Source organism: Amphiprion ocellaris, chromosome 23 (genome assembly GCF_022539595.1).
Source record: "Amphiprion ocellaris isolate individual 3 ecotype Okinawa chromosome 23, ASM2253959v1, whole genome shotgun sequence".
NCBI lineage: Eukaryota > Metazoa > Chordata > Actinopteri > Pomacentridae > Amphiprion > Amphiprion ocellaris.
The window spans coordinates 25,491,996-25,515,164 of record NC_072788.1 but is presented as its reverse complement, the minus strand read 5'-3'; the positions used below and the strand labels follow the sequence as shown (position 1 = coordinate 25,515,164).

The 23,169-nt window shown below is 41.9% G+C and overlaps 1 protein-coding gene and 1 long non-coding RNA gene across 2 annotated transcripts; both read right to left on the bottom strand.

Moving 5' to 3' along the window:
• Positions 1–11,359: 11,359 nt before the first annotated feature.
• LOC111571162 (uncharacterized) lies at positions 11,360–17,108 on the bottom strand. Its single transcript, XR_008600488.1, has 4 exons — positions 16,969–17,108; positions 16,790–16,885; positions 12,987–15,080; positions 11,360–12,773 (listed from the first exon to the last, which is right to left on the bottom strand). It is a non-coding gene; the product is annotated as an uncharacterized LOC111571162 (long non-coding RNA).
• A 1,038-nt stretch (positions 17,109–18,146) lies between these two features.
• Positions 18,147–22,845, bottom strand: LOC118470568 (uncharacterized). Its single transcript, XM_035949984.2, has 2 exons — positions 19,841–22,845; positions 18,147–19,671 (listed from the first exon to the last, which is right to left on the bottom strand). Exon 1 carries the CDS (start codon positions 20,827–20,829, stop codon positions 19,888–19,890), a length of 942 nt encoding a protein of 313 aa, XP_035805877.2. The 5' UTR covers positions 20,830–22,845; the 3' UTR covers positions 18,147–19,671; positions 19,841–19,887.
• Between the last annotated feature and the right edge of the window lie 324 nt (positions 22,846–23,169).

The window sequence follows — 23,169 nt, the reverse complement described above, 5'->3', positions numbered from 1 at the left end:
TTCATCCCATCACCTACATGGGGCTGAGAAATGCTCGTGGGGTCAGAATCAGAAACATCTGTACTGGGTGTGTTTGGCTGCTGAGCTTTGGACTGATAAGTCTTACAGCTGTAATGTCACCTAATTCCACCACCATCCAAATATTATGTGTTTTGGTTTTCTCCATCATAGTTATTTCTTTCTGCAGCCTGTCGATTCTCTGTGTTCTGATTCGTCCAGGTCCTGGTGATGAAGGCAGGGAAAAGGGGCGTGTTGACCAATCAAAGCAGAGAGCTTTCTACACCATCACAGTTATATCAGTCACAGTGTGGTTGTGGTTTGTAGGATTCCTTATTATCCTTGGTGTGAACATGTCTTTTCAGCTGGTAAACAGTGTTGGATGTTTGTTGGTGACGATGGTCAGCTTGTTGAACATTCCCAGCAGTTTGGTGTTACCTCTGCTGTATCTACACAGGGCAAGAAAACTGCCATGTTGCTGTTAAACAATGAGTGAAGACGATGGTTAGATTTGAGTAAATCAGAATGACTGGATGAAAGATGATAAACTGATGATAGAGAGCTTGTAATGTAATGAATCTTAGATTTTAAAAGCAGTCTCATTTTATATTGGAAATGGCATGGTCTTGATTGATTGCACTTGTTTTGGATGATTGTACATTTGATGTTAGCTGGTTGCTAAGGCTGTCATGGTGGTTTCTCTTCATCTGTTTGCTTCAGTGTAGTTTATATTTAACATGATAATTTTATATCTTTGCAAATTACCTGTTTTGAAATGTAACTTTATAACCATCAAGATAACTGAAGTTCTGAGGTCCTCATAGTGCAGATCTGTCCTCACTATGACGGTGTATGCTAGTCCTCAGAATGATAGCAAAACAAACCCGTACACACACAGCAAACAAGTGATTTGAATACTGTAATCATGTCTGCTGGTGTGTGTATGTAATGTAGGGCTCTATTGTGTCTATTTGAAGTATATGGCATGATGTGTTAGAACATCAATGTAAATAAATGACATAAATGAATAAATGTCTTCATCTGGTTGTGTAATTTCTGATGTTCGTGGAAGCCACACATACATGATAAACTGAGACGTGATGAGCGTCATTAGTTTTGGGTGTGTAATTTGTGATTAAACAGTGAAAAAAAATCAGCATCAATCAGCTCTTTATACAAAACTAAATTCCATTCAGATTTATTTCTGAAGTGCCAACTCATAACATAGGTCATCTTAAAGTATTGCCAGAGTAAGATGAAGATTTTAGAAAATGATACCGAAAGCCAACAAAAAGTCTTCAGATGGTCCTTGTGGTGGGTGTTTGTGCATTAAGATCCTGCAGGCCCTGCGAAGCAATGGAGGATCGGTGACAGCCTTGGACACACCCCGAGACAACTGCTCCACCATTTTCTTACCACACTACCGAACCCCCTGATGGACTCCAAAGGAGCCTGTTCTGAAGCCGAACAGGGACAGAACCACAGCAGCTCTCCACCACTGTGTAGCTGCAGAAGCAACACAACTCAAACACACAATCACCAGCATCACAGCCTTGCGACAAACTCTTCCTCTGAGAAAATTACAGAATTATTTTACTTGTTTATTAAATCCAGACACACTCACCACACACCTTGTCTCCTAACAACCAGTTCTCCACTAAACACTGAATGCTAAAACAGGCCGTACACATCATCACTCACCGACTCTACAACAGCACCTGTCTTCACTCACAAAAAATATCACCTGCCTCCATTAATCAGTTTAAACTGGTTCTACTGAGTTGTGGATGAGCCCCCATTTTTTACAGCTTGGCTCAAAAACTCTAACAAAACAGGGAGACAACATCTGTGCGGTGACTAAAATGGATTTATTTGAACACAAAAACAACCAAAACTCTGCATTAAAGACCCAAACAGAAACCCAAAAACCAGCTGCTGGTGCTTCTAGAGAAAGCAGCTCCTGTCAGAGAGCTGGAATGGAAGTGAGGGAAGTTTTATGCAGCTGAACCTCTGGATCCAGCTGTGGCTCAATCAGCTGATGACCCTCCTTCAGCTCTGGAAAAGAAAAGACAGAAACACCTGGTGTCCAGGTAAGAGGACATATTTCCATTATTTCTTTACTCTAATTTAAAGAGTTGTTTTTCGAGTGTAGGAGAGACGGACTCAGTTTATCTGAACATGAATGAATCTGATAAATGTTCAGCTGATGAGTTCAGATGTGCAGAAAAAGACTGCAGAATAAATTCTCTGCACTTTTGTTGTTGTGTGTTTTGGTTGTGTGTTATTCAGAGAGCCTCACTGAAAGCCTCGTGCACAGAATCTGAATTGAATCTGAAGCTTGAAGACCCACAGAGCAGCAGGTGTTCAGGCCTGAAGGTCACATTCATTTGAATACACAACAGGGTTTGTTGACACGGTCGTTTAAATGCTGCCTGACAAATGTTCATGTAAATCAAGTTTGTTCCATTAAAGCAGCTTCTCCATTTGAATGTGATTCTTCAGAGATGATTAATAGGACTGTTGACCTCAAACTTGGACCATGAGGAAATGTTGAACATCTTGTCTGTTGAAGTTTGTTGTAAATTAAAAGGTAGAACTATTATAGCTCCAAATATGTCCTTACGTTAAACATAAATATTTAATTTTTGAATGGGAAGTATAATAAGAAAAGAAGGTATTTAATTCTATCATGAAAAGCTGTTTTTGTTGTCTTTTATCTGCATGTACAATCTCTCTTTTAAACTGTATTTATGGCATAAAACAAGGTACAGGAGCATTTGAACCCAAGGTGAGAGACACAGAGCAGGTGGCAGACAGACTGTTTTCAAACAGGTTTATCTTACAAAATAATTAACACAATAAACCAACTCAGGCCAAGAACTCACTATGGATGAGAGAGGAGGAAGGGAGGCTCCCGGGGTCCGGCAGTCAAGGGAGGCAAACGTCAGCGATGATGGCATCCAGCTGAGAGCGACGGCAGTCGGGGATGATGCCAGGTCCTCTTCAGTGAGCGTGGGCCGAGTCGACAGGAACAGTCGGGGGTCCAGGTCCTCTATCTGGAGGACGACTTGCTAGGAGGGGGGTCCAAGTCCTCTATCTGGAGGACAGCTTGCTAGGAGGGGGGTCCAGGTCTTCTATCTGGAGGACAGCTTGCTAGGAGGGGGGTCCAGGTCCTCTATCTGGAGGACAGCTTGCTAGGAGGGGGGTCCAGGTCTTCTATCTGGAGGACGGCTTGCTAGGAGGGGGTCCAGGTCTTCTATCTGGAGGACGGCTTGCTAGGAGGGGGATCCAGGTCTTCTATCTGGAGGATGGCTTGCTAGGAGGGGGTCCATGTCTTCTATCTGGAGGACGGCTTGCTAGGAGGGGGGTCCAGGTCCTCTATCTGGAGAACAGCTTGCTAGGAGGGGGGTCCAGGTCCTCTATCTGGAGAACAGCTTGCTAGGAGGGGGGTCCATGTCCTCTATCTGAAGAACAGCTTGCTAGGAGGGGGGTCCAGGTCCCCTATCTGGAGGACGGCTTGCTAGGAGAGGGGTCCAGGTCCTCTGTCTGGAGAACGGCTTGCTAGGAGGGGGGTCCAGGTCCTCTATCTGGAGAACGGCTTGCTAGGAGGGGGTCCAGGTCCTCTATCTGGGGGACAGTGTCCAAAGTCCTCAATCTGGAGGTGCCTTGGAGGGGGGTCCACGTCCTCTATCTGGAGGACGGCTTGCTAGGAGGGGGGTCCAGGTCCTCTATCTGGGGGACGGCTTGCTAGGAAGGGGGTCCACGTCCCCTATCTGGAGGACGGCTTGCTAGGAGGGGGGTCCAGGTCCTCTATCTGGAGGACAGCTTGCTAGGAGGGGGGTCCAGGTCCTCTATCTGGAGGACGACTTGCTAGGAGGGGGGTCCAAGTCCTCTATCTGGAGGACAGCTTGCTAGGAGGGGGGTCCAGGTCCTCTATCTGGAGGACAGCTTGCTAGGAGGGGGGTCCAGGTCCTCTATCTGGAGGACGACTTGCTAGGAGGGGGGTCCAAGTCCTCTATCTGGAGGACAGCTTGCTAGGAGGGGGGTCCAGGTCCTCTATCTGGAGGACAGCTTGCTAGGAGGGGGTCCAGGTCCTCTATCTGGAGGACGGCTTGCTAGGAGGGGGGTCCAGGTCCTCTATCTGGAGGACAGCTTGCTAGGAGGGGGTCCATGTCTTCTATCTGGAGGACGGCTTGCTAGGAGGGGATCCAGGTCTTCTATCTGGAGGACGGCTTGCTAGGAGGGGGTCCATGTCTTCTATCTGGAGGACGGCTTGCTAGGAGGGGGGTCCAGGTCCTCTATCTGGAGAACAGCTTGCTAGGAGGGGGATCCAGGTCTTCTATCTGGAGGACGGCTTGCTAGGAGGGGGTCCAGGTCTTCTATCTGGAGGACGGCTTGCTAGGAGGGGGGTCCAGGTCCTCTATCTGGAGGACGGCTTGCTAGGAGGGGGTCCAGGTCCTCTATCTGGAGGACAGCTTGGTAGGAGCGGGGTCCAGGTCCTCTATCTGGAGGACAGCTTGCTAGGAGGGGGGTCCATGTCCTCTATCTGGAGAACAGCTTGCTAGGAGGGGGGTCCAGGTCCTCTATCTGGAGAACGGCTTGCTAGGAGGGGGTCCAGGTCCTCTATCTGGGGGACGGCTTGCTAGGAGGGGGGTCTAGGTCCTCTGTCTGGAGGACGGCTTGCTAGGAGGGGGGTCCAGGTCCTCTATCTGGAGGACGGCTTGCTAGGAGGGGGGTCCATGTCTCCTATCTGTAGGACGACTTGCTAGGAGGGGGTCCAGGTCCTCTATCTGGGGGACGGCTTGCTAGGAGGGGGGTCCAGGTCCTCTATCTGGGGGACGGCTTGCTAGGAGGGGGGTCCAGGTCCTCTATCTGGAGAAAGGCTTGCTAGGAGGGGGGTCCAGGTCCTCTATCTGGAGGACGGCTTGCTAGGAAGGGGGTCCAGGTCCTCTATCTGGAGGACGGCTTGCTAGGAGGGGGGTCCAGGTCCTCTATCTGGAGAACGGCTTGCTAGGAGGGGGGTCCATGTCCTCTATCTGGAGAAAGGCTTGCTAGGAGGGGGGTCCAGGTCCTCTATCTGGAGGACGGCTTGCTAGGAAGGGGGTCCAGGTCCTCTATCTGGAGGACGGCTTGCTAGGAGGGGGGTCCAGGTCCTCTATCTGGAGGACGGCTTGCTAGGAAGGGGGTCCAGGTCCTCTATCTGGAGGATAGCTGGGGGGAGAAACAGGCTGCTCTGGCAGTTCAAAGAGGAAAAGCTCATACTGTTGTGAGTCGCACTGAGCAGGCAGGATCATCCAACACTGCATGGCTGGTGGTGGTGATGTGACATTAGCTGCAGATGTGCATCTCCTGCAGCTACTCTGCATCCTCGCTGATCTCCAGCAGTGAGGATGCAGCAAATGGAGAGACCCACACACATGCAGCAGCTGAGCAGACGACACCATAGCAGTAAACTATGAATCAGTTTCAATGTTAGCTTGTAATTTGTACGTATCATCTAGCTTATCATACATGTATCCAACTGTGTGTTGTATGTTCCTTGTTCCCCACCCTCCTCTTCTCCCATCCATCTACCTCTACCCCTCTACCTCTATCTCTACCTCTCTACCTCTTCTGTCCCTCTCAACCCTCCTTCCAGCAGCAGATGGTTCCCCCACATAAAGAGCCGGGTTCTGCTCAAGGTTTCTTCCATGTTAAAAGGGTGTTTTCCTTGCCACTGTCTCCTTAGGGCTGCTCTGGGGTTCATATGGGTTCTGGAAAGCGTCTTGAGACAATTTGACCTGTAATTGGCACTAAATAGATAAAACTGAATTGAATTGAATTGAAAAGGGAGGTCAAAAATAGGGCCATGACAAAAATATTATTGTCTATATCAAAAATCACTTATTTCACAACAATAAAGTTTCACTCTTTGCTCATTTTTGTCCATTTTGTCATCATTTCGGTTGATTTTTAACACAATTCATTGACTTCACAATACAGAATTTACCACAAAATACCTCGAAACTGTCAACATCTTTGTCAGGTTAGAAATCCACACAGTTTCCATTGGAAACGTCACAGGAGGTGAAGTAAAGCTTTGTCAGCAGCTTATCCTTCAGACTGAGGCCAAATGGGCCTCCCTTCCTCTCCTGTGTGTGATGTTTTTAAATGTTGTAAAGCACGTTATGTTGCATTTTAATTGTGCTATAATTGTGCTACAGAAGCGCTATATAAATAAAGTTTATAAATTTGGACAGACAGGATTAGCATGGCCCCTGCCAGAGGATGACATTTTGATCTAACTAAATGTCCCTTTGCGTTTGGATGAACTGAATTTGAATTGTGTGAAGGACTTAAAAGTGTTTTGGTTTGAATTCATGGCATCTCTGTCAGATTTACCGGCAACAATCATTACAATCGGTCTCATTGATCTGTTCAAGGTCAAGGGTCAGATCAGTTCTGTTCAGTTTTCTTTAAATCATTTCATTCAAATGAAACAAAAGCAAGAGGCTGTTACATTTTTTTAATATTGTCTTTTTTGTTATTTACATAAAGTTTTTGTGTCACTCATTGAATAGCGTGACTTACTAAAGTTTTTTAAAAGAATGATTTTGTTCAAATGTCTTGAGTATTTTACTGACACTAACGTATTGAATGCAACCCAGATGAAGAGCAGATTAATGGTTCAGTCCTCACTAGTTCTCTGTGCCTGTGGATGGAATGACTCGCTAACTGTCCATTCATCAGACGCTCATTTATCTGACAACCAGTTTGTCACCGTCACCATGTTTTCTTCATGCAAATGAAGCATATTTGAATTGAGCTTAGACTGAGACAGGTGAAGTGATGCTGCAAATTATGTCCAAAGCAGAATATTTGCATCAAATCCTCAGAGTCCACAGAGCAGAGACACAGACGGAGGAAGCTCACAAACAGTGACAAGGTTGGTGCTCTTTTCATCTTTAATCTTTAATCAGTAATACTGTGGGTGATTTAAATGTACCAGACAATACTTTCTAAACTCAGTAGATCCACTACAGACGCTTTAAAAGCTGGACTCCACTGATTTCCCACAGGAACATCAGTTTTCTCTTCTTGTGACAGCAGCTGTTTTATGTCTTGTGTGGTTTGTGAGGAGAACTATAACGTTAATGAAGAGAAAGGAAATTGTGGAAGGTTTACTCTGTGTTATGCATCCATTATTATCTATACACCGCTCAGTCCTCATGAGGGTCTAGGGGGGCTGGAGTCTGTCCCAGCTGGCTGTGGGTGAAGACAGAGGACACCTGGACAGGTAACAGTCTGTCACAGGGATACATGTAGAGACACACAATCACACTTACTGGCAATTTATAACAATCAGTTAACCTCAGCATGTTTGTGGACTGTGGGAGGAAGCTGGAGAAGCCACACATGAACAGAGAGAACATGGAAACTGCATGCAGAAAGATCCCAGGAAACAAACCGTGGATCTTCTAGCTGCTAGGTGACAGTGCGAACCGCTACACCACTGTGCAGATCTACTCTGTATTATTCACAATTCAAATGTCTGACAGAATAATGTTGTAATGAATTATGAAAACCATACATCCATACACAGTATTTTTAATAAAAGACACAGGAAAGTTGGACTCCTGCATTCCACAATGCAATAATGTGGTAAACAGCTTAGTGTTTGCAGATTCCACAATAAACGTAAACTCAAAAAAGAGCACGTGTTCAAGAAAACGAAGAAACAACATTCTACAATATCAGGACATATTCATTCAATAAAATCTGTGATGTTTTCATCAGTCAAATCATCCTTATGAATACAAATATGCATATGTATGTATATATATTTATGTGTGTCAGTTTTCAGCAACAGTTTTCTGCTTCCATTTGGCACCAGGACATCTTCCACCACTATGTACCCAGTGAAGTTTCTGCACCAGATGCTAGTTGGCTTTAACTACTCCTCACACCAACAATCTCCAACTCGTATTTGTGGCACTGGGAATCCAGTGTCCCTCACCATAAACATTCAACAATGTTCTGCTGTCATAACTGGCACCGGGACACGAGCTTCACTAACTTGTATTCCACACTTTAACAATCAACGGTTTGCAATTCTGGTGCCAGGATTCCACTTTTCTAGTCTTTTTCATATCTATTCATGTTATCAGTCTTCCACGTACATTTCCAACATCAGTACACCACTTCCCCTTGCTTCTATCTGCTAATTTCAGCAATTCCACACTTTCATGACAGGCACTGGGATGCTAATCTCCCACTATAGTGTGAGTTCACCAGACATACACCTGCAGTTGGTGCTGTGGCACCAGTTTCATCATCCATTAATTACCTGGACTCAACATCACACTTCATTTCTGACTAAACAATCATTAATAGTGTGGCCTTTCCTAGTGAAATAGTATGTCTGCACCTCACACTTTATACATTTTAAAAGAAGAAATATTGTAAAGTAGTGGTACCTAATGTAGATTGCAGTGTAGCTAGAGTATTACTAAACAAGTTGACATCCAACTGCAGTGGGCTGCAGTCTGGAATACAGTCATGAAGTATGTCATGAAACTACAATAGCAACACTGTAAAACGACAGTAAAATACTGGCCACCACAGCTGCTAGTGTTCTAATGTCACATTACAGGAAAAGTGACTCTCATGTTCTTCTCTTTCAGACATGTCTGTAAACTCATCCTCATCCTCCAGTGATTCCCTTCTTCATCCAAATGCTTCCTCCAACAACTCTGACCTCACTGTCAGTAAAAGTTGTCTCATCTCCAGACCAGGGTCCTTCATCTTCACCTCCTACATCATCACCAGCATCCTCCTCCTCCTCCCTCTCTGCATCTTCATCCTCTACCATGGTCTCCACCAGTGGAGGAAAAAGCCCTCCACCTCCTCAGCAGCAGTGATGAGTCACTCTGACGTCTTCACCTACCACATGGTCCTCATGGAGCTGGTTGGTATCTTTGGAGGCATCCTCTGCTGTTCTGGTGTCTACAGAAAGAATTTCATCATACTCATAGTGGGGCTGTTACTGTTCTCTTACAAATGGGTTGGGGAGACGTTATTTCATGTCCTGACCTGTGTGGAGCGCTACCTGGCTGTGGTTCATCCCATCATCTACCTGAGCCTGAGGAAAGAGAGAGGGATCAGAATCAGGAACATCATCATCAGCTGCGTCTGGATGCTTTGCTTTGCAGCGATTGGAGCACAGATGGTGGAAATCTTGATCATCACTATAGAACTCAGCCTCATGATTCTGTCTTTAACTGTCGTCTCCTTCTGCAGCGTTTCTGTTCTCTGTGTTCTGATTGGTCCAGGTCCAGGGGAACAGGGCGGGGGCAGAGTGAAGGTCGACCAATCAAAGCAGAGGGCGTTCTACACCATTATGGTCATACTGGGAGTGCTGGTGGGGAGGTTTTGTTGGGGTCTGGTTCAGACTGCAGTGTCTTTGTCAGGAGCAGATAATTGTGTGATGATCACATGTGGTGCTTGGATTAACCTGCCCAGCACTCTGCTGTTACCTCTGCTGTATCTGCACAGAGCAGGAAAACTAGTGTGTTGGAAGAACAACATCCACAAAGCATCAGGCAGAGATTAGAAAAAACAGATCCAGTAACATGTTAGAAAGCTTCTGTCTCACTAATTGGGGGCAGAATAACTCAACAACAGAGACACACAGACTAATATTAGGGAAAAAAATGCCGATTTAAACATCCTCTAGTTGTTTCTCCTCCTCCCTAGAAAAATATCCATCTCTCTAAATGTGACATTTTAGACTTTTAGCAGCTTGTTGCTCAGTTTGCTGATGCTTCAGCCTGAACTGAGCACTAAATGAGCTGTGATGACAAATAAAGTTCAACAAGGGTTAAAATGTTAGTTCAGTAACAATCCTTTTGCTGTAAACAGTCATTTAATTTTATGTTAATGTACAACTGATAGCAAAAACAACAGAACTAAGCCATCAATGCCATATAAAGCTAGATAACTCCATGAAAGTTAACATAGAATGATGGTGATCTACAGAATCTGATGATCTGACCTGGAAGGTTGTTGTAAAAAGCCAATGAGGACAACAGCTCTACTGTGGGGAACATTTCATGTACTAAAGTTAGAGGATTGTTTGAATTGTAGATGAGGTATAACTAACCAACAAAACAGATAAGCAGCCACTAAGTAGTCCATTACCAGATTTAACAAGTAAAACAGAAATCTAAACTTGAATTCTGATCATTGCAACCAATGAAAAGAACTTCAAACCATACTACTGTGTTCTCTAGATTTAGTTTCAGATCATCTGAGGGAGAAAAAGAAGTTGCAATAGTCAAGTTTGCTTGAAGTAGACGTTCCTCTCAGAACTTAACAGAATTTGCCAAGTATCTGCAGTAGTTTATTGATAGAGAATTAATTTCATTTTTGTAACCTCTAACTCTTTGTTTCACACGACTCTGCACCTCGACTCCAGAAAAATATTTCACTATTAGGAATGTATCTTCAAACTTTTGGTCAAAGTCTTAAACAAGAACATGTAGAACTATGTCAGAAAAGTCAAAAATCTGGCCACTTTTCTGGATAGTAATTTCAGTAAATTTGTGCTGTATAGTTGCATGTTTTTGTCTTCAGTTTGACATTTTGTAACTTGGTTTTCATGGTGTTTTTTCCTGGAAATATTCCAATAAAGAAAAGCTGTACAACAATCCTTTTAATCTTGTTAAGCATGCCTTCTATGATAGCTTTAAAGATGCTTTTCTGCAGTTCCAAAATCACTCATGAAATTTTGCCATCTTTAGAAACCAGTTAAAATAAATCAGCCATTTCTCACAATGTTCTGAATCCATATTGAAAGCAATTATTAAATTCAATCCTTGCTTCCATATTTGCCATATGTTGTAAATAATGACATCAAATATACATGTATAACAAAACAATATTAAAAGACAATATCTGCAAAGGAGGCCAGATATGTGCAATATGGGAAGTAAATGAAATGGAATAAGAACCAGTAGAATATGATAAATATGTTATGAAACTGCACGATGCAACAGATCCACAGGAGACAAGCTTCCCAGTGAACCGTCACCTGAGACTGTAGCTCAACATTAACCTTCAGATTTGCTCAGTTTGTCACTGCAACCAACATCCAACAGCTCAAACCTTTGGGCCTTTTCTAATTAAATCCACAGAACATTATCATATCAAGTTTCCTAACTACATAACCGAGTGGGAGCAACTGTTAAATTGTGTCCTGAGCAGCTTGTAGACTTGTTACGTGCAGCAGAAGCTTCAAGTTGAGGTCCAGTTGTCACAGCTGTGTGCAGCACTTTGTAAGGTCAGGTCAGGATTTCCATCCTTCCCTAAGGTTTAAAAAGAAACAAAGCAATCAGTTAACATGTATTACACTGACAACCAGCAATGAGTATTAAGGCAGACTGAGTAGACAGTAAAACTGAACAAACCTTTGAGACCACTTTGTCTCAGATCATCATCAACCTTAACCGAGGGTTTGGGTTAAATAGCTGAGGTCATGGTGGTTCTGTTTCCACAGCAGCAGTCATAAGTCGAGGTCTGATGGTCTTGTTTTCACCTCAGGCAGCTGCTAGTCAATGTTGAGCTACGGATTTGAGGTTTCTAATCACATCCAACATGCAGGAGCACAGAGTCCATTAACCTTATGGGCTTTTCTTTCTACAGAATGTTTTATTTAAGCAAGTCAGCCACACAAATAGGAGCAACTCTCCCATTATTGCATTAATGCATCATGATTGTAACCACTAAAAAAATGAAGCCAACATGCCAAAAACTGGGCTTGGATTAGTTTTTGAGCAAGTTGATGTCCAAGTCATCCCTCCACCCTAGACAGACATCCCATGTATGTATGAAAACATGCAAAACATTCTCTCAATGGCTAAATATCTTTGCAGGAGTGGGGAAATAAAACCTCTGTAGGGAGGCCTCCAAGCAGAATAAATAATCAGAAGGATACAAAACGAACGCGCAAAAGACCTGCTTGACCCAAAAACACAGATACAGTAAATGTGCAATTTGTCAAGATGTAAGTGGTGATGAACTTATCAGGCCTAGTGTCAAGTCATACAAACATAATCATACATGTTCAGTGGTGGCAGCATGGATCAGGAGACACGACCAACGTATGATTTTCAACAGTTCAAAACCCATCTTCCATCGTCTCAGTAACCATGGATGATAGACTGTCAATACTTTAGGAGTCAAATCCACCAACTTTGAATTATGTGTAGTTTGTACTTGGTAACGTCAGTCTGTAGTTCAGTTCTTTATGCAACAGGCTCAGTTTCTTTCTTCAGTAAAGTCTGGGATGAAGGGCTTTTTATTTAGTCCAAGTAGCAAAGGGTTTGGGTTAAACTCCTGAAGTTAAGGTGGCTGCCCTGTTTCCTGAGCAGCTTGCAGACATGTGATGTGCAGAACTAGTTTCTGGTCTGAAGGTCATGGAGGTGTGCAGGACTTTGTGAGGTCAAGTCAGGTCACAGGATGATTTCCATCCTTCCTTAAGATTTAGACAAAGAAAAAGTAAAAAAGTAAAAGCATTTCATAGATGCTAACTGGGGAGTGAGTAATAAAAACAGAAGATTAAATGCAGTGTAACTGAAGAAACCTTTCAGATCATTTTGTCTGACAGACTTTCATAAATAAAGCTTCATCACAGCTTGGTCTTCATCTGCACATCCCTCTAGAATCCTGCTTCTGGGTGGCAGCATCTCACACTGGCTTCTTTGGAGGCATCTGCTCCATCCTCAATCATCCTGAAACTGATTTAGGTTTTAGCTGAGGTTAAAATTTGAAAATTCCTCTGAACAGACACTGAAGTTTATGTCAAATTCATTGATAAAAATATCCAAAAAACTAGTCAAACTTGACAAAAATATTTTCAGGGGTGCATGATGGTCAAATAAAACCTCCAAGGTTGATCAAACTTGGTGGAGAAGTTCAACAAGAAAAACTAATGACTAAACTAAACTCACAGGTAATTGCTGCCCTTTATGGTTGGGTTTAATATTTCCTCATGAAGATGCATGAGGTCTGCAGTGATGAGGTTTGTTTGGACATCTACGGTCACAACTGAAGTCAAGAGAAGCAAGCAGTTAAATCATCAATACTTCTAACTGGAGGAAAGATTAAGGACACATTTTAGTGTGAATGAGAAAGATTCTGACCCAGAATATCCATGAGTCCTCATGTCATGGTCGCCATGAGATGGACCAACATGACACTGTGGCTACAAGACAGACAGACATGATGGACAAACAGACATCACAGTGGTCACATGACAGTCAACATGACATGGTGGTAAAGCAGACAGACGTTGTTGTGCAATTGTGAGAAAACTGATGAAAGAAACAAGGTTAGAAAGAAACAGACAAATGGACAGAAGTCGACATGTTGACCTAAGCAAAGGTAAACTGAGATGAGAGAATATACAGAGGTTGGCACAGTGGCCACAAGATGGACATGATAATGCATCTGAGAATTCATGAAAGATTGGAGACGGAAACAGACACATGGAGAGAAACTGACACTGACCAAAGTAGACGTAGGTCAAATGAGATGAGAAAGATGGTAGATAAAAACTCTGATACATTAAAGGAAAACGGCACTCACCAGTCGTAGAATCTTCCTAAGGAGTAAAAGTTTATGTACAAAACTTAACCTGACTGCTGAAATAGTCGCAGTGGAACATTACAAGTTTTCATCCTGGAGCCACAGGTTTGGATCAGACTCACATTTAATACAAAGTTAGATTCTATTTAGTTTTTAGTCTGGGAAAGCTGCACCAAAAACAGTGCATTGAGTTGTGTAACGTTACACTTCTGTCACAGATGAAGTCATGGCATAGCAGCCATGTTGGATACAGCAAATGAGGAGAAGAGGTAGAAATTAAACAATTACAGAGAGATCAATGCTTCAATAATCTCAGGTCTGACATCCAGAACCAGACAGTCTGGTTAGATCAAGACTTTCAACCATCTGAGTCACTGCAGATTCTACAACTGCTCCACTGACATTTACTTCAAGACCAACTCTGAAGCTCAGATCAAACTGAAGCATCATTACTGAAGTTTTCACCAAAACTGCCTGCCTGCCTGTTGACAGTGAAGCCAGAATAAGTTCAAGATGAACCAGAGAACCACCTTCCAGTCAACATAAACCTCTGCGCTACTTCAGTCCAAACACCAGACCAAGATGAGGAACCTTCAATCAGCAGCAGCCAGTCAAAGAAATGCAGTCATGAGGGGGAAAGGAAAAGCTGAGAAATCGCTAAAGTTCAACACAATATCAAGTCTAAACATGTTATGGAAAAGCAGCCATGTTGGCAAGACAGCGGTTGACACGGCAACCAAAGCTGACATCGATAGAATAAGATGTGAGAATCAGGATGAGGCACAGCAGCCAACAAGAATAAGGCTCTACCCAAGACTGAAAGCACTCTGACCCTGAGAGGAAGGTTTCTGCATCAAAATAACTGTCAGAAAACTACAGCACTGACTGATAAATGGGCTTCCATGTTGTTTGAAGGAAAACCGTCGATAAAATCCACCAACCTTTAACACCGACTAACTGTTCTGCATCAAAATGAATCTAAGCTAAAGCAACGCAGAGATGAGTGGAAACGTTCCACACAAAACATGAGCAGCGTTTCTAGAAGAAAGGAGTCGACACCAAAGTTAAAATAGGACATTTTCTGGACAAAAATCAGAGACAGTCGAGGCACGGCGGCCATGTTGGAAGTTTAGACAAATACAGAAGCAGAGAAAGAACAGTTTGCAAAGAAACATGTAAAGAAACAAAGAAGGCAGGATTGGACACTATTGAAATGGAATTTAGCACAGCAGCTGAACAAAAACACAAAAACATTCATCAAATCAAAAGACAAAATGAGATCATCATGGCAGCCATGTTAGAAAGATTTAGATAGAAAATAACACAGAAGTTCAGAGGGAGATGCAAAGAATGTAAAAACAAAGACTGATCACACAGATGGAAAGAGAAATAGGCAGCCAGGAAAAAAACACAAGAGAATACAAGATAAAGACAAAACTCACAGTTTGTAGATCGACCTGCAAGAAGAAAAGAAAAGCAAAGTTAGTCAAATGTCCAAGCTTTTAGATGCGTCCTTTATTTCTGCCACACCAGGAGAAATTCACAGTTACAGCAGCTTTAGACTGAAAGCTTTAAACTGAGCTCTGATGGGAAACAAAGACAAACACACTCCTTCCATTTCATTTAAACTGGTAGAAATCTTGACTGTCCAGTGTGACTCCTGCACTGTTTTATCACCATTTATATCAGATCAGTTTTTCTCATTCATCCTTTAAACAATCGTTTTTCCATCCTAAGTACCAACAGCTCAGTGTTCCTAATACTTTGTGCTGCTCCAAATGGAAAAAGCTTCAAATAGAAACTTAAAATGTCCCATTTCTACCTGGAATCTGGCCCAGTGAGATTCATAGACAATATTTTTCTCATTTCATTGCTTTTATGCTGTTGAACTGTGAATCATTTCATTTACTGGTGCTTCTATTTGATCCATCTGTATTCTAGTTCATTCTTCTGTATTTCAATGTCAAGTCTTTTCAATCTAGTTTTATTTCACTGCATTTCAATAAAGTTTGAATTGAATAAAGACAGGTTTCTTTTATTTATTCAGTCTATTAACACAAATCCACATGTATGTAAGTTCATTTTAAAAGCACATTTTCCATAAAATGAAGTCTATAAAGTAGAACAAGCTCTTAAATGGACCATCAAGAACTTTTTATATTTATTAAATGCTGCAGCACAAATCTGCACTGATTTAAAGTCGATCACATTAAATGGAAGCTACTGAAAAAAAAAAGCTTCATTTTGTTAAACTGAAAGACATTTCAAGTGTGCATCTCATTTTATCCAGCTTAGTAACATAATTCATTTGGTAAGAATTTTGAAAATATTCTATAAAATATAGGGGTGGAAACATGCATTTTATTAATCCAGTGAAAAAATTAAATTCAGCATTGATTTGAGATTAAAATACTGGGAAGAAACAAAACATAGAATTTAAGTTGACACAAAAACTATACAACTAAATATAAAGGTTTGTCCTTTTTAAAATCAGTGTTTTAAGACAAGTCAGCTTTGATTTTAGAATATGGAAATAAAAATGGCTGATTTTGGATTAAAACATCACCATTAAAGATTTTTTTTAATGCACTAAATCAATAAAAAAAAAATGTAGTAAAGCGAGTTGGGATGAATTTGAAGTCACATTATAGGGAAAAAATATGCTGAATTTAGTTTATATTAAAAAAAAAAAAAAAAAAAAAAGAGAGATTTGTGTCAAAGAGAAGCACCAAAACTACAATAAAGATGACTGTGCATTAATTTGAAACGCATTTATTTTCCATTCAAATAATAAATGAAGTCAATCACAGTTGTTAATTATTTCCAACTCAGAGCGACGGTGTTGAAATCACTGGGTTTTGTGTCATTAAAGCAGTTAGTGGAGCTTCATGGAGGTGAGCTGAACGTCCTCTGACTAGCTGCTGGATGAAGCTGAGGATGAGGAGCTGCTGGATTTACACTCTGGAGGCTCCAACTAACGTCACTTTGGTGCATAAATGTGTCCAGAAACGTCCTCAAGCACTTCACCAGTAAAACTGTGATCAGGGAGGTGATTTGAGTCGACATCTGAGCTGCACAACAACTAAACTCTGCTGACTTATAGTCTAATACGGCGACTTAGAAAAAAACCTTTGGATAGAAATGAAACATCACCACTTTTACTCACCTGTGGGAGTGAGTTTGAAAGATCCTGCTGTAGACAGATGAGGGCAAACTGAAGCAACAAACACCTGTCCAGGCCTGGTTTAGGATCACATGAGGCCTGCAGGTGACAGAAAGACGCTGAGATGCTAAAAGAAGAACAAGAGGCTGTAAATCCAGAACATTTCTCCTGTCAGGTCTTACTTTCTGCAGCAGAATCCAGTTCCAGGCTGTTCAGGCAACAGTTTCACACAGAAAAAGAAGCTTCCTCACTGAGTGTCTGCACCTTTCTGCTAAATGTTTGTTCCAATGAGCAGCTGATCCAGGTGAGCTGCTAATTAGGCCACGCCTCTGACTGGAGCAGGTTACGCCCCAAACACCTGCTCCAATCAGATCACAGAGAAGCTTTACCTGCAGAAACCGCCCCCTCAAAAAACATCGTTTCCATTCATGCTTTATTGTTCTTTTCCCATTTCTTCCAGATTTATAGATCAAAAAGTTGCTTGTTTGGCTTCAACAACTTTCCCTCCTCATCACCAGCAGTTTACTTTGTTTTCAGCTGTTCCCAATTTAGTGAAACTGCAGTAAAATAATTCCCGCAAAAGTACTGCTGATCAGATTAACTGGGCAAAATAACGTATTGAATAGAGAAAAAATATAAATAACCTCCATATCATACATGCGTTTTTATTTTAACTGCATTTAAATCAACAAAAATATTGTTTTTAACAGATATTTGCTGCTATTTAAATAGAAAAATTATGGCTTTTAAGGCCTGAAAAATGGCAAAGAAGTGCTGTTTTTGGTAGAAGACAGATAATATCCAGTTAAATCACCCAAAACAAGTATGACTTTACATCTCGTCTGTAAAAATAATAATGAATAAATAAACAAAGATATAGATGTCTTTCAGATACTTTCCATGATTTGATGGAAAAATTACATATATCAAGAATTTAAAACTTATTTTTTGCCTCTGCTTGGATTAAATCAGACAGACTGGGGAGGATTATTGTTAAAAACTGCTTGTTCATTGATAGTATGAAAGAATTTGTTGGTAAACATCATTTTGCCTGTTTGTTCTTGTGAGCTGATCGTCTGTTGGATCTCGTTTGTCTTTGCTTTGTCTTGTTTTCATCATTTTGCACTGAATCCAGATACGATTTTCAGCAGGGACAGAAAAGTTTCTCCCCTTCAGCAGAAAACAGAAATTCTTCTTTCAAGCCTTTTTAAACAAAGATAAACCAGGAGGATCTGCAGTAGAACGTCTGCGATGCATTTCTTGCAGTATGTGAACTTTTAAAGATTATAGAAGACAAAAAGAGAGAAAAATGTGAACTTATAGGATTAAAAAAAGAGAAATTTGCTCCACAAAACACAACTGACTTTTTCTGAAAGTATTTTATTTCCTTTTATGTTATGATACTATAAACACACACACTCTGCAAAATAACACAAATAAATATTAAACTGAAAAGCACTAAACAGAAAATCAGTCAAACTGTAGATATCTGCAGCGATCATGAGTTTACTGTGAAAGTTGCAAGAAAAATTCCACCGAAACACAAAACCAGCGTTTAACAGCAGCAGACATAAAACACCACAAACTCAAAGGCAGTAATAAAGTAATTGGAACACAAGAGGGCGCTGTTGCACTCTGGGTGGTTCCTTCAGTCTCCTCCTCCTGGTGGAAATCTTTCCCATCAGGCTGTTCTCTCCACTTCACACCAAAATATGCTAATATCAAGGTTTTTACAGTTAAAACACAGATTTGACCTCCTTGTTTGGTTACGTTTTAGCACCACAACTACTTAGTTACGTTTAACTCATGGATGATCTGCAATAATATGGTGTTTTTCTACCTTAATGGCAGAAATGTCCTGTTTGCTCTTCACTGGTTCAGCTTCGTTGTTCTGCTCTCAGGTGTGTATCAGGTATCGACTAGTCATGTCTGACAGCTTTATTCCTGTGTGTTGATGGTGACGATAAAACTAGAGTCAGACTCAAACTCAATCACAGAAGCTGATTCTGATCTTCTACTGGTGGATATTTGATCTTTAATTATTCAGTCAAGCTGTATTTATAGAAGGAAACAACCAGATTAAATGTAGAATAAAGAGTCAGCAGCACAAGAAACTGATGATTAATATCTGTTATTATTCTGTGAGGTGATTAAAATGAACTCACTTTATCTGTAGTTTCTGATCTTCTGCTCCGAGTGTCTGAACTGTTGTTTCATCCACAGTGTTTCTATGTTAATCCTCATGTGTGTGTTTGCATGTTATATAACCAGAATATGCCATTTAAAGCCACACGGTGTATTTATAGATTTCATATTAACTCTTTAAATGAGCAGGAATCACTTTATTTTACACATTTTTCACATTGTGCAACTTTCATCTCAAAAAACAAGGAACTAAACCAATAAATAAAGAACTAAACGACTTCAACATATTATGAATGTTTAAAAATCACATGTATCTGTGTTTGTTCATTTTCCAGATAAGTCGTTTTTTACATGTTTCATGCATCCAGATGTTTAAAAATCTCTTTACTGAACTGACTGGATTTTCTCAACAAATATTTTACTCTGAACAACTGAAAACAATCAGGAGAAATGAGGTTTTCATTAGACGCCGGCAGCAAAAGGAAGCGTTGAGCAGAAATACCTGCAGATTGATGAAAACATTGATCTTCTATATTTCTTTAGTCTGCTGTTGAGAGATGTTCTCACTGTGATCCGTCCGTCAGTCCGTCTGCTTTAACGTGGACGAAGGATTGAAATGAGCTGTAACTTTAAACTGCAGCTGATTCAAACCAAACAGATCCATTAAATGTGCGTCTCTTCTCATCTTCATCCCCGAACAATCAGTGGAACAGAATCAGTCCAAATCTGACAGTCAACAACTGGAATCAGAGCAGATCAGCTGTCAGTCTGTGGTTTCAACAGTCTGACAACAAACTTTGGTCTTTTTCTAACTGGAAAATTTCCCAACATTTAGAGTTTTTCTTGATTTGTTTCTTCTGACTGCACTCACCTATAAATGTTCTGCTAATGTGACCATTTTTCATTTACCTGACTTCCTGCTGTTGGCTGTTCAAAGACAAAGTGTGTCCTCGGTGTCACCACCTCAGTTTTCCTGCTCGGTGCAGAAACAGCAGCGGTAACACCAGACTGCTGGGCAGACCGAACCAGACTCCCGACACCAGAACCTCACACCGGACACGCTCAGTGGCTGCAGAGTACGAGTGGACCACCACAACCAGCACATGGCCTCCAAACCTCAACACCAGAGCTCCCAGTATGGCCGTGATGGTGTAGAACGCCCTCATCTTTGATTGGTGGACTCGCTCCCTGTCCCCGCCCCCTTCCCCCGGCCCTGGACCGATCAGAGAGCGAAGAACCGACAGGCTGCAGAAAGAGACGACGGCGGCCGAGAGAGTCAAGATGCACAAAACTGCGACGGCGCTGAAAGTTACGACGAGACTGAAGGAAGCAAAGAAAAGCAGCCAAATGCACAAAACACAAAAGTTTCTGACTCTGACCCCGCCCCTTTGCCTCAGACCCAGGTAGGTGATTGGATGAACCACGGCCAGGTGGCGCTCTGCACAGGTGAGGGTGTGAAAGAGAAGCTGTCCATACGAGGTGACGGAGAAAAGGTAGAGGCCCGTCACCATGGACCACAGCATGCCGAAGAAAACGCCAACGCAGAACAAAGCGCAGCCCAACACGCCCACCGTCTCCATGGCAACCAGGTGGTAGGTGAAGACGTCCGAGTGGCTCGTCGCCGCGGAAGCCGAGCGCCGGTTCTGCCGCCATCGTTGGAGACCGAGGTGGAGGACGAGGATGCAGAGAGGGAGGAGAAGGAGGATGTTGGTGGCCGAGAAGGAGATTAAGATGAAAACACTGGATCTGTAGCTAAAGCAGCTACTGGAGGCAGGAAAGATGGAGGAGGAGTTGGAGGAGGAGATGGAGGAGGAGTTGGAGGAGGAGATGGAGGAGGAGTTGGAGGAGGAGATGGAGGAGGAGATGGAGGAGGAGATGGAGGAGGAGATGGAGGACATCGCTGCTCATATGGAGCTGAGGAGACGACGACAAGACACAAGAACATGGAAATAAATCAATGAGTGGATCATCAATGAAAATCAATCAGAACTTCAACAGACTTTCTCTGAGTCATCTGGTTCTTCCTCTACAGTAACTTTATCTATAGACACTTCACATTTCAGGAGGAAAAACACATTTAAGTTCTGGTAAAACCAGCAACCAAACCAGGATGGATGCAGGCATTTTTTTCTGAGTTTTCTCTCCAACTAATCAGCAGAAACTCCAAGAATTCACAGCTTCTGTTCAACAGGAAATATTTAGAATTCTGCCAGAAAAAGTCTCCATGAACCTGAACATTGTTGTATTTGTATTTCTGTTTAAGTTCAGGCTTAAAAAACAAGATACTCTTCACAGGATGAAGGTAGAAATGTGATCATTAATAAAGTTAGTGGAGATGAAGAAGCAGATGTTCTGAGGAGGTCAGGAGGATCTTTGTTCAGATTTGTTGATCAGTTCAATCCAAACGATTTATCACATAAACTCAAGTGGTTTAAGCTCCCAAATTACATACATTTAAATGAAATGTTCTAATTATTCACAGAATCACCAACAGAAATATTAGTTTTACAACCAAATTCTAAGTGAGTGATGAAAAGCTTCTCACCTGATCAGTGTTTGTTGTTGAACTCGTGTCTCCAAACTGGACTGCAGCTCTGCTGGATCTCCTCTATTAATACTTGTTCATGATGGCAGGTTTGTGTGTTTGTGTGTTTGGGTGTTTGTGTTTGCATGTGTGAGGTTGGACTGAAAACAATCTCTGGGTTTTTTTTGCATGTAACAAAACCCTTAAAGCATCTGATTTATGTAATGATACTTTATACTGTCGACTAATTGCAGCAGACTGAGTTCTGTGATGGAAAATGGAATCAGCATCTGCTGCCTTTCAGCTCAAACATTCACAGTCTGCATGCAAACGTAGAGTTCAGGCAGCAAACTGCTACAGAAGCTCTACAAATCCTTTGGTTTCTGCTGCTTTTCATGCAAATTTAAGTTCTGCATTTCAATAATGGAGTATTGTTACATAGTAAAACACAAAACCTGCTGTAAGTCAAATGTGTTGTTACTGGAATTTGCCTTTGAATACTAAGATGTTAAAACTAATTTTCTTTCATTTTTCTGACATTAATGATGTTCATCTTCAGTAGACTATAGAAGATTAAATGTAAAGTTCATTTTTACTGATGTCTGTCTTCCACTTTGGTCCAGAGTGACATTTCTCAACAAACACTAAACTGATGCTTGTGGAATTTGGTGCAGATATTCATGGTTCCAAGATGATGAACCTTCTTCACTTTGGTGATTCTCTGACTTTTCCCCTAAAACCAACTTGATCTCCACATTCATTCATGTCTTGTAGTTATTTTGTGTGGTTTTGTGGTAGTTTTGCGTGTATTTCTGGTTATTTTGTCTCTGTGTGGTGTTTTGCATATTGTGTTGTTGATTTTGTGTGTGTTTGTGGTTGTTTTATGTCTCTGTGTTTATTTTGCATCTCTTTGTGGTCACAGGTGAATGTTTTTCTCATGTATCAATGAGAACAAACATTTCTCTGTGTGATATTTTAGGTCTTCTGGTGACAACATGTTCTCACATTCCTGACAGCTGTGAGGTTTTTGTTGTTTTATTTTCTTGTTTTGTTTATTTTCCCCAGAGTGATGTTTGTCACAGCTGTTAAGTCTCTTTCAAATCTCATTTTCTTTCATTCTTTCTGACCTTAATGACATTCGTCTTTAGTAGACAACAGAAAATTGAATATAAGTGTAATTTTTTGTGGTGGTCTTCCACTTTGGTCCAGAGACCTTTGCCTTCATGTTTCTGTAGTTACAAAGAAACACACAGAGCACATGAAGAACTTCTGGCAGAAGCCCATGTCATCCTGAACACCCATCCCTGAAGAACTTTCTCCTTGATCCCAGGGGAGATTGGGGACATGAATCTGAGTGGGCCTTATTCAAAGCTTCCATTGCAGAAGCAACTGATAAGAGCTGCATCCAGAAGGTCACTGGTGTCTGTCATAGTGGCAACCTAAAAAGCCACTGGTGGACACCAGCAGTGAAGGAGGCCATCAGGTGAAGAAGGAGGCCTTTTGGGCCAGGTTGGCTCAGGGGTCTCCTGAAGCAGCTGACAGGTACCAGCTGGCCAAAAGGGCTGCAGCAGCAGCAGCAGAAGCAACAATTCAAATGTAGGAGGAGTTCAGAAAGGCTATGGAGACGGACTGTTGGTTGACCTTGAGGAAGTTCTGGCAAACTGTTCAAAGCCTCAGGAAGGAGTGGCAGGGTTTTGTCCAGGCTGGTTACAGC

Bases quoted from the DNA above. Each gene is read 5' to 3' on its own strand.
- LOC118470568 (XM_035949984.2), bottom strand. From the start codon at position 20,829: ATGTCCTCCATCTCCTCCTCCATCTCCTCCTCCATCTCCTCCTCCATC.